Source organism: Panthera tigris, chromosome A1 (assembly GCF_018350195.1).
Source record: "Panthera tigris isolate Pti1 chromosome A1, P.tigris_Pti1_mat1.1, whole genome shotgun sequence".
In the NCBI taxonomy this organism is placed as follows: Eukaryota; Metazoa; Chordata; class Mammalia; order Carnivora; family Felidae; genus Panthera; species Panthera tigris.
The window spans coordinates 123,053,253-123,065,327 of NC_056660.1; the positions used below are offsets into that span (position 1 = coordinate 123,053,253).

A 12,075-nucleotide genomic window follows, 5' to 3' on the forward strand; every position below is an offset into this window, starting at 1 on the left:
ATATATACATACACACACAAATATATATACTTTTTCACATGAAATATGCCGTTTTCTTAAAATCACTTATGTTTTTATCAACAAGGTTTGCTTTTTGTGTGATTATTCTGTTCAGACATATAAAATTATAATTAATATAAAATAAACCATAAATCTTACAAAATTATATGAATGATCATTACAAACAAATGTGTTTAGCACCTATTTTGTAGGTAGCTCATTGCCTCTACTTTATCGCCCTAAGGCAAGTGTTTTAGCTGTCTCTCCTAATTTTTTATTCTTCCAGCCAGGATAAAAGTTTTCAATAGTAAGAAAATTAAGGGTCCTTCTAGGACCAGGGGAAGTTGAGTGATGTAATTAAACAATCACCCAGAAGCCTGGCTTCTGGACCTACAATCTTTATTAATTTTTTAATATATAATTTATTGTCAAATTGGTTTCCATACAACACCCTATGCTTATCCCAACAGGTGCCCTCCTCAATGCCCATCACCCACTTTCCCCTCTCTCCCCCCCCCCCCCGCCCCCCGCATCAACCTTCAGTTTGTTCTCAGTTTTTAAGAAGCTCTTACGGTTTGCCTCCTTCCCTCTCTGTAACTTTTTTTTCCTCTTCCCCTCCCCCATGGTCTTCTGTTAAGTTTCTCAGGATCCACATATGAGTGAAAACATATGGTATCTGTCTTTCTCTGCCTGACTTATTTCACTTAGCATAAAACTCTCCAGTTCCATCCACATTGCTACAAATGGCCAGATTTCATTCTTTCTCATTGCCAAGTAGAATTCCATTGTATGTATAAACCACATCTTTATCCATTCCTCAGTTGATGGATATTTAAGCTCTTTCCATAATTTGGCTATTGTTGAAAGTGCTGCTATAAACATTGGGGTACAAGTGCCCCTATGCATTGGACCTACAATCTTTAAACGACTAGTGAGAAAACCTGGAAGTTCCCAATAATGCTTCTTATTATAGAAAATTACTTAATCTCTTACAGGCTCCTTTCCCTTCTTATAAAACTAGGGCATTATACAAATATAAAATAGCTAAGTGATTTCTAAGTCCTTTCCACTCTAGAAGTACATAATTCAAAGCTACTAAAATAAATACTTTTAAAATTGAGATTTATATGTGTGTTTACACGCACACATACAGCACACACTGTGGAAGGGAAGGGAATATACAGTATTTTATACCAGGACTGTGCAGGACATCATTATCGAGACGTTTTGGTGTCTGAAAAAAAAAGTTTCAGGGTGGCATTCGCCCAGCAGAGGGAGTCCTTCTGAAGCCAGTTTCGCGAAACAGTTCCCAATTAGCCTCCCAATTAGCCTCCAGGCGCTTCAGTCCGGATACAGGGCAGTGTTTGGGGGAACATCATCCCAGCTCAACTGGGGACCCAGCGGAATTTGTATCCCCCGTTGGCGGTCCGAATGGTGAAGGCATTGCCCTGGGGGAAAGCGAGGGTGCGGATGGTGCTATGGCTGCGGATGGGGGTGCTGAAGGAGCCACCCTCTTCTAGCTCACTGCGGCTCAGGTTTAGCGCGCTCCGGCTGCACTCTGTGCGCAGCCCCCGGAAGGTGCCGTGGAGGTTCCCTGGCATGTCATCCCTACTCGCGGGATCCGGCTGTAGCCGGAGCCGCTTGGGGTCGCGGCCCTGCAGCGCTTCATCGCAGCGCTCGGAAATCTCCCTCAGGATGGCGTCCACTTCCGCGCAATCCTGCCCCGCAGCACTGAACAACTCCTCCAGGCTCCTTTTGGCTGTCGCCTTGAGCAGGAAGGGTTCGGCTGTCGACCCGCAATCCCGGGACTGCGTGATCATCAGCTTCTACAAAAGATGGAGGGGCGCCAAGCTGGGGCAAGCCTGACTCTCTTGGTGCGGGGTGCGCAAAGAAGACCTGGGTCCCTTTCGAACTCCGCGGACTCCGATGCAAGCTGCCAGTGGCTCAGCAAGCTCCCAGCAGCCTCCACCTGTCTCCCAACTCTCTCTGGGTCCCAATTCTGGGGACTGGGGGAGGGGTGCACAGGAACATTTCCGACGTCCTGCAATGACCCACACTCCCGCGCCCCACTTACATCCAGCACCGAGGCCAGGTGCCGGGTCCGGCTGGCAAGTTCCTTCAATTGCACGTTCCGCTCTTTGAGCGAGGCGATCTCCTCCTGCTTCTGGGTCAGCGTCACGTGCAGCTGCAAGAGGAGACCCAAACATTGAAAGGTAGGCCACTGTGGTCGGTCTCATCTGTATACTCTGCATGAATTATACCAGGGGTCTAACATCTAATCTGGAACTGGGGGCCGAAGGGCATTTACACTGGTGAGAATAATAATCGCTTTTGTTTATTTGACTTTTGTTTGTTTTACAAAGCACTTGGACAAAATGTATCTTGATCCTCCGTGTACTGTGGTGGTGAAGAGGACGAACTTGGGCAACAAGCAGATCCAGGTTCTGCCTCAGAAGTTCAATCTTCCTATACCTCAGGTTCCTCATCTGGGAAATGGGACTACTATCTTGTTCAGTGATTGTAAGTATTAAATGAGAAGAGAAAGTAAATGGATAAGCACAATATCAGGCATATAGGAATGCTGCACTAAATACTGGTGTCTGGCAGGATTATTCCCACTTACTGCGGTTGGCAACAGGAGAGGCCCTGGAGCAATCGCAGTTCTGCGAAGCCCTCGCCCCGCCCATGCACTGGTTTTGCCTCACGGAGGGACACCTGCCAGCTCCTGCCACCCCCACTTCCGCCCGGAGCTCCATACCCAGTCCCCACCCCAGGATTCCTGGAAGCCAGCCCAGTGTCCCTACTTGGTTATTCTCAACGAGCGCGTCCCCCAATGCCCTCTGGTTCTGGTCGGCCACTTCCTTCCAGTACTGCTCCGGCCGGGGCACGTCTGGAGGGGGCAGCGGCGGTGACTGCAGTGCCCTTGGGTCCAGCGGCGGAGAGAGACAGGGCCCAAATGGCAATACGTTGCCAGGAGTGAAGGGAAAGTCTCCGCCGGTCAGAGGAGGCGACATCAAAGAGGATGAGTCTGAGGAAGAGTGGGAGCTAGGTTTGCAGCCTCAGACGCGTGCCCAGCTAGCTACAGGGACAAGACGCCACTCCGGATGTAGGATTTGTGGGAAGACCTTGTTAAGTAAAGCACCCCTCACTCTGCAATCCCTACGATTCCCAGGCCCTTTCTAAAATCTTCCTCATACACAGCAGGCACTCAATATATGCCTGTTGAGCTGATCTGAATAGAATCGCCACCGTGGCCAAGACAAACCTGCCCGAAGTCACACCGGTCCGCTGTTCTGTACACTCTTGTCACCCAGCCTCTCCCTGACCACATCACAGCGTAGGGCTCCCTCTCCCAGAGCTCAAACCGACAAGCTGAGAAAGCTCTAGAGATGCAGCGATTCATCTTCTCGGTGAGGAAGGGTGGAGTCTCATAAATACGCAAGGGCCTGACCCATTGAGGAGTTACTGACGACGTCGACAGGTGCTGGGTTTACCGCCTTCGCCGCCACGAAACCGAAATCTGAACTAGTTTGATTTTCGGAGTGGGGGAACACCTCTGCCTCCTTTATTTAACTGCAAGGAGACTGCACTTGCCTGCAATGAGATCATCCACTGTGTCTCTGAAATCCTGCAGATCAAAGTCCGCAGCAGTTTGCAGGGACTGGTTCTGGAAAAAAAAAACGGAGGTGTAAACTAGTTAATGTCAATTCCAGCAGGTCTGAAACTCGTTCCAGACCGAGTGTCGTCCTCCCGGGCTTGGCAGCGGGTCTGCACGCCCTCTCGTATGTTCGCAGCCAAGCCTCATACCTGAAAATCAAAGCCCCATTCCAGGCTTGGAATCCAGCAGGCTTGCACTGTCATGGTGGGGAGCGGGTGACTCGAAGCAGGGACCCGGCTCCAGAGGGTTCCGAAGGGCGCCGAAACTGTGCAGGCTGTTTGAGGCATGGGTCCTTCCGCGCGCATTGTCTTGCCCCCGTCCCCACCTCCTGCAGCCCGCTGCCCCTGAGCCGCCTCATTGGCCCGCCACCAGACAACCAGCTGTCTCCGTGTTGGCCTGTTGAGTTCTTCCAGCTCTCTCTGCACCTCAGTTCAACTTACCTCCGACCCGCCACAGAGCTAGTGCCCTAAGAGAGTGGGTGTGCGTACGCTCCGTCTTTCCTCCCAAGACCCTACGGCGTGGAGTGTCTCCAAAGAAATAACTTGAGGCTATATATCCCGCCAAGGTTCGGTCACAGCTAAACCACCTTCTCCCCATAAGGGAGGGAAAGGTAGGCTATGAAGAAGGGGCAGGGATGGTATGGAAACCGTTTCTGTTCAGCACCCAAGTGTGGACTCTATTGCTCTTTTGTTTCTCAGTAAGAAGTTTGCTTTTCCTTTACACTGTGATGCACCCCAACATCCTGACACCTGGTTCCTGCAAGGTGCCTGCGCGCGGCTGGCAGCCCCTGGACATTCTTATTCCCTTAATTCGTAGACATTTAGAGTTGACAAACTCTTTTACACAGAGTCCCTATGTTAATTTCCATGCCAATGTAGGAAGCAGGCAGGGCCCAGGAAGTGACTCCAACCCCTTTGATAAAGAATCTCGAGCTCAGAGAAATTGAATTGCCCCAAGTCATCCAACTCCGAAATGTAACCAGAGAGAATGATGGTGACTAGTTCAGTCTTTTTTCCTCTATGCCTTACTGCCTCTAGCTTTCATCTTTTTTAAGGAGAGCCTGGCTTCCAATGAACACAGCACTGGAGAAGAGGAAAGAAGATTCTCAAGGCACATGGTGTGAGGGAAGGTATCTAATATGCCCATAAGAAATATCTATTCTATTGATTCCACTATTATCGATTGATTGATTCCTTTGGGTTAATCATACTCATCTCCCCAAAGCTTTTGTTTACTATTCAAATATTGCTGAGAAGAGGAACCTAGTCTGGCCCTCATCTCAAAGAAAGTACAAGTATCAGCTTTCCTCAAGGAGGAAAACTTCAATCCAGGAGGCCTCAAGCACCAGTTGGGAACTGAGGCTATATGGGGTAAAGTAGCTTAGAAAGGGCTCAGACAAATCCTGAAACATTCTGTCCTGGTTGAAGGAGCTGCCTCAAATGAAACCAGACTCATTTTCCAAGGGTGGAAAGGTCCTCCTCTTAGTAGAGATTCAGCTGAAGATCTTACCACGAGGAGACTTGAGGCCAACACGAGACCTGGAGCCCAGGAAATGCTTCCTTGCATGCTTTCCCAGGTCCTTGGCTCATTCTGGACATCAAATACTTCTAGAGAGCTTCCTGTCTCTGTTCACCTTACCCAGCAGGAAGGAGGCTAGGAAATTTGACCTGAATGTGCACTGCCCAGAGTCTTCCCAGGGGATCTTCCTCTAAGTGGTCTCTTTCTTTCTGTACCAGCTCTGTCTTCTCCAGGAAAAGTTCTGGACCTCTTGGTTCATCTGGTAGGAGCTCTGTGCTTGAAACTTTGAATCCTACCTTCCCAATTAAATACAAATCTGGCATTTTCCCAAACTACAATGGCAGCGGGGGGACAGGGGAAGAGGTTAATACACAACATGATGTAAATTTTAAGTTGTGAATACTCAAGCAAAAATTCAACAAGATCCTGCTTGGTTTTCATTACTTGCAAAATAGGCATGTTGGAATAAGGGAGTGATTGGGCCTCTGGGTCAGTTGAAAGATGCTCAAGTTTTGTCTTTCCTTATTTGAGCATCCAGATATAAAAAGAAAAAATAAAATGGCATCTACAGGGCAATGCCCACTCTCACCACTTGCCTTAACAATCTGCTCTCAGTGGTCACCTACCCTGAGTCCATCTGGGCTCTAACCCAATTCCAAAGGCACTTAGGGGAAGCCTGGAAAGCTGTGTTCCATCACTAACCTCGGTTCTGGGAGGTGGTCATATCTTTTGGAATGTTCAGTGTTGGGCATTTCCCCACGGACCCCATGTGCCAAGGGCCTGCTGCTGGGAAGCTGGAACCGACACTTTTCCTGTAGGTTGCATGTAGCTAAGACCTCCTGTCCTTCTGGGCACTTCTTATTCCATTGATGAGCCAACCAGGCTTCTGGCTTCCCAGACACCAGTGCTGGGAGGCTCCATCATCTACCCCTGGCAAGTGGTAGAAGTCGGATGGGAGGAAGAAAATAGGTTTTCGAGGAAAAAAAAAAAGTCAAAATACCTCTTTGCCCCATGAGGGTAAGTGACACGAGCCTTTGCAGGGGGAGAAAATGCCTTTTATAAAGGGCCCAATTGCTGAAGGGCCATCTCTGCAAAGAGGAACGTTTTCTGTCAGATTTCTTCCAGAGTTCTTTGAACTTGGTCCCTCTTCCCCTAAATGTAAACTCTTTTCGTCTTTTCCAGTCTTGATCGAGTAGTTATCCTCCAATCTTCACACTCCTTAGATACCCAGGGAATGAAAACTGTTAGTGAATAGCCAAGAAGGGAATATGGGGGCACTGACAGGGCAGGTACCAGGTACCCAGCTCTTAAATTTGCTCCCACCTACTCGCCTGGTTCCTCAGTGCGCAATCTCCACATTGCTTTGTCACAGCTCCAGGGAAAAGATGGGGAGAACGGGAGACCCCTTCCCAGGAGGGTAGTCCTCCAAGTGAGCCCCTCTGTTCCAGGTTGGTCAGAGCAGCTCTGAGAATACGGCCGTCGCCACGGACTACGAGACAGGAAGAAGTTCCGGTCCTTGGGGCTGAGATTCCAGCACTACGTCTGCCCCCACTAGCCAAACGTGCCTGCGCTCCCCACTTGAGATGAGCCTTTGCGGAAAACGAACCCTTGACTCCTGAGTCGGAATCGGGGCTGTTCGGCTTCCAGAGTGAGGGGAGATACCTGCAATGCAGCCAAGTCACCACTAGGCGGCGCGTCGGACCCGAGTAGCGAGGAGCAGTCGGCGAGGTCCTGCAGGTCTATGGTGGTGAGCGCTGCGCGGGTAGAACCGGAGACACGCGCGGCGGACCCTGAACCTCCCGGCCAGGTCTCGCCGCTGGCATCCCCGCCAGGACATCCGGGCCCCGGGAAGAAAAGCGCTTCCCAGCCACGCGTGCCCCACCCACCCGGTTTGGGGAACCCGAGGGATCGCGCGGGAGCCACTGGGCTCACCTGGCAGCGCAGAGAGCTCCGCGTCCCGCCGATCTTCGTAGACCGACACTGGGCTGCCGCCGCTGCAACCAGGCAAGAACTTCCGCGGAGGGGCGAACTACCGGACACAGAAACGGTGAGCATGGATCAGCCCCGGGGACCCGGAGCGTACGGACCCTGCCCGGCACCGGCCCGCAGCCCCACCTTCTTCTCCAGCTTCCCGGGCTTGCTGAAAGGCCGGCCCCGCAGCTCCAACATCCTGTTGGGGCAGATGCTGTCGAAGGCTCGGCGTCCCGCCGCGGCGCCCCCGCACGACTGCATCCTGTCTCCCCTGCCGCTTCGGCCCAGGAGCCAGGTGCCGGTTATTCGGAGGCGGCGACAGGGGCTGGGTTGGCGACCCAAACTCAGCGCTCCGCCTGGCGCCAGCAGGGGAAGGCGCGTGGCCGGGTTGGAGGCGAAGGGTGGCTGAGGTGTGGAGGGAGGGCCGAGTGGAGAGGGAAGACTCGCCGAGCGGGAGGGGCAGCTCGCGCCTGAGCGCCAGAGGTGGCGCCTTCGGCCGGTGACAATCTGCGCGCGGGCGGAGGCGTTAAACCTAACCTGGCAACGCGGATTCCCCTGGGAGCTGCGAGCGCGCGGCCCCGGCCCGCGAGCGCCCTTTTGGTGAGCGTTGGCGCCGCAGCCTCCCGGCTGTGCCAGAGGAAGGGAGGGAATGAGGGCGGAGGAACCCCACTGGTCCCTAACTGGGCACCGCCTTCCGGCTTTTGGGCAGCAGAGATGGAGAAGTTAATGATTCTTACTTCATTTTCTTCCCACCCCAACCATAAGGCACGAAATAAACGCAGAGTGACACTCACCAAAGCCAGACCGTCCTGTAGGATTTGGTGGGGGTGTAGAATGATGGCAGGACTCCCCAGAACTGCCCCCACATTAAAGAAGACCCTTCCCCCAAGGCTGGGGGCGCACTTCTGGTCTTGATTTACCGACTTGCACGTGTTTTCTCTGGGCTTGATACTCTGTATACCTTGCCCCACACTTTCCGGGGCAGAGACGTCTGGGTACAGCCTTTAAAAGAGGGTCAATAAAGGAAAAGCGACATCTACAAATTCTCCACCCGTTTCTGAAAATGGCACACTGGACGATCCAAAATCCCCTAAAACCCTAGTCTCTTTCTCCCCCAAGGGCTTATCTGTCCACCTGTCCACCGCACATTTGGAAGTTCTCTGTACTGCTGACATTGCTTGCGCTGGGAAGTCTTGGCTGCCCTTTCCCAGCCCCAAGCCTCTCCCAGGAAGGGGCGTCTCTAAATTCCTGGGTGAGGGATCTCTGTCAGGACCACTCATATCTATCCAATTTGAACAATCATCTAAAATTATTTTTGTAACCTCCCATTGGGCACCTTGTTTGTATCTTTTTTTTTCTTTTCAAATTTTTATTTAAATTCTAGTTAGTTGACATACAGTGCAATATTGTTTTCAGGAGTAGAATTTAGTGATTCATCACTTACATATAACATTCAGTGCTCATCATAACAAATGCCCTCCTTAATGTCCATCTAGCCCATCCCCCACCTCCCTCCCTCAACCCTCAGTTTGTTCTCTATCTTTAAAAGTCTCTTAAGGTTTGTTTCCCTCTCTTTTTCTCCACTCCCATATGTTCATCTGTTTTGTTTCTTAAATTCCACATGAGTGAAATCATATGGTATTGTCTTTCTCTGACTGACTTATTTTGTTTAGCATAATGAACTTTAGCTCCATTCACCTCAATGCAAATGGCAAAATTTCATTCTTTTTGATGGCTGAATCATATTCCAATATGTACACATACCCCACATCTTCTTTATCCATTCGTCATTTGGTAGGCATTTGGGTTCTCGCCATAGTTTAGCTATTGTTGATAATGGTGCTATAAACATCTGGGTGCATGCACCCCTTCAAATCTGTATTTTTGCATCCTTTGGGTAACTACCTAGTAGTGCAGTTGCTGGATCATAGGGTAGTTGTATTTTTAACTTTTTAAGGAGCCTCCATACTGTTCTGCAAAGTGGCTGTAGCAGTTTGCATTCCCATCAACAGTGCAAGAGGGTTCCCCTTTCTCCACATCCTGGTCAACACCTGTTATTTCTTGTTGTTAGACCAGACAGGTGTGAGGTGGTAGCTCATCATGATTTTGATTTGTATTTCCCTGATGATGAGTGATGTTGAGCATGTTTTCATGTATCTGTTAGCCATCTGGATATCTTCTTTGGAAAGATATCCAAAGAATATGTGTCTTCTGCCCATTTCTTAACTGGATTATTTGGGTCTTTTTTGTTTTGTTTTTATTTTAGAGAGAGAGCATGATCCAGGGAGAGGGGCAGAGAAAGACAGAATCTCAAGCGGATTCCATGCTGAGTGTGGAACCCAAGGCACATGACCCTGAGATCATGACCAGAGCCAAAATCAAGAGTCGGACACTCAAAATACTGAGCCACCCAGGTGCCCCTGGATTATTTGTTTTTTGGGTGTTGAGTTTGATAAGTTCTTTATAGATTTTAGATACTAACCCTTTATCCAATATGTCATTTGCAAATATCTTCTCCCATCCCATAGGCTGCCTTTCATTTTTGTTGTTTCCTTCATTGTGCAAGCTTTTTATCTTGATGAAGTCCCAATTGTTCATTTTTGCTTTTGTTTCCCTTGCCTCAGGGGAGACATATCTAGTAAGAAATTGCTCCTCCTGAGGTCAAAGAGGTCGCTGCTTATGTCCTTCTCCAGTATTTTGACGATTTCCTGTCTCACATTTAGGTCTTTCATCCATTTTGAATTTATTTTTGTGTATGGTGTAAGACAGTGGTCCACTTTCATTCTTCTGCATGTTGCCGTCTAGTTTTCCCAACACCATTTATTGAAGAGACTGTTTTCTTTCCATTGGATATTCTTTCCTGCTTTGTTGAAGGTTAGTTGACCATACCTTGTTTGTGTCTTATACGGACTAATATTAGCAAAAATCTTCTTTTGAGGTGGCATAATCCTTTTTATTTGCATCTATTATCTGGGTTAATAAAGACATCCCTTATACTAATGGAGATGATTCTACAATAGTAGAATTAGAATAGACTTAGAGACTTTTTTGACCCATCTATAGATGTGGGGACCCAGTTGAGGTGAGGTTAGGCAGGTAGAGTTGGTGTGGTATCACTGATGGAGAGGAGCTCTGGCTTTAGGGTCAGAGTGCCTGAGGATTGGAACCAGGATCCACCAGATCAGTGAACCCCAGATCTTTAGGAAAAGCACTTGGCTGGCTCAGTCAGTTGGAGCATGCAACTCTTAATCCTGGGCTTATGAATTTGAGACTCACGTTGGGTGTGGAGATTCCTTTAAAAAAATACAATCTTTTTTGTTAAAGGAAAAGCATAACACTGACTTCAAAGAGGTGCTATGAAGATGAGATCATTTATGTCATGCAACTAGTGCTTGTAAGTTAATATTATTGCTGTTGTTTTAAGGAAGCTTTTCAGCTACACCTCTAGCCTCCCACAACCTAGTCCTGGCTCTTCTGGTTCCTGAGTAGCCTAGTCACTAGCCAGTCCATCCTCCATCCCTATCCAACTTCCCAATCTGTAAGAAGAGTAGGAGAGCTCTTAGTATTGCGTTTTGGGGAGATCTCTACACATGGAGACCAATCCCAGATTTTGCTGAATACACTCATTTCTCATCAGTGAGTTCCAAAGCATAGTATAAAAATAGAACCATTGTACACAAAAATGTGGCAAAAAGAGCTGGAATAGCATGCATATGTGACTCCTAATCTAGATGATTCTGGCACCAACTCACCCATATCAATGTTGGCTGAGTGATGGAGTAAAAACTTCTCCCCAAAGTCACTCTTTTGTAGAAGAGCCAGTGGCCCTACCTCCACCCTCAATAGCCCGACTGAGGGCTCTAGATATTTTGGGACTTGAATCAGATGATATGATTTTCCTTTTCAGCATCACAGACCAGCTTTTCCTCAAACAGCTTGGGGATCACCACTTCCCTATCACTGAGAAAGTTCCTGGAGGCAGAGAAGGGATCTGAAGAGCTCAGAGTAAGTGCTCCTAGTGCTGGAGAGGATGGGGAGGATGCTTGTGAAAACACGTACAAGGTAGTTTCTCCAAATCTGCTTTGAGCTGTTTGCTTTTCCCCTATATAGTTTCTATTGAATGGAAGACACTGAATAGATAACTTGTCTCACTCCTACCTCAGGAAGAAGGGGTTTTATTTTTGAGCATATCCACAAACCTCTAAGTGGGGGATGTTGAGCAGTGTGGCTGAGGGTGGGACTCTGGAGTCCAATCAACTGCCTTCACATCCTGGTTCCTCTACTATTCTTTACCCACTATGTGGGCCAGTGTTCTTCTATGGAAAATGGGATAATCAACTCGGCCTCATAGTATTGGAGGATTAAAATAATGAATGCTGAACACAGTGCCTGGTCCATTTAAGCACTGAATGATAGCCATGATTACTATGTCATTGTTATTCTGGGCTCACATGCAGCAGGTGTAAGACATATGTAAACTGTTGAACCAAGTGACTGCAGGGTAAATGGCCGTATTTATAGTGGTCACAACTGCCTGCAATGCCTTCATTCCCAACATCTGTTAGTTGCCAGGGTAGCTCTTGCTTTACCCTAGTTCATGGGCATGTATAGTCACCAAAGCTTGCCAGCTGGGCATCCTCTGCACCCCAGCCCCTCCAGACAGCATGGCCTGTCAGCTGTGGGTTCTATTCAAGTTCACATCCCACCTTCCCTTTGGACCTCTGGGAATGAGCAGTCCTCAGCCTCATAAGAGGGTCACAGAATACAGGCCTATAAGGGACCCTCAGACCTGGTGTTCCCACATAGGTATGCTAACTACAGAGTGAGGCAGGACCCTTCCATCGTTAAGGACAGCCTCTATTCCCCAACTGCTTTCACCTTCCTTCCCTTGAGATAACACGGGCAATCCTAGCATTCAGACAAACCAA

At 48.9% G+C, this 12,075-nt stretch overlaps 1 protein-coding gene across 1 annotated transcript; it reads right to left on the reverse strand.

Moving 5' to 3' along the window:
* Positions 1–850: 850 nt before the first annotated feature.
* On the reverse strand, positions 851–7,638 carry MCIDAS (multiciliate differentiation and DNA synthesis associated cell cycle protein). Its single transcript, XM_042986789.1, has 7 exons — positions 7,292–7,638; positions 7,109–7,205; positions 6,839–6,930; positions 3,595–3,667; positions 2,805–3,028; positions 2,075–2,185; positions 851–1,826 (listed from the first exon to the last, which is right to left on the reverse strand). The coding sequence occupies exons 1-7, from the start codon at positions 7,406–7,408 to the stop codon at positions 1,386–1,388; spliced, it is 1,155 nt and encodes a 384-aa protein (XP_042842723.1). The 5' UTR covers positions 7,409–7,638; the 3' UTR covers positions 851–1,385.
* Positions 7,639–12,075: the final 4,437 nt, after the last annotated feature.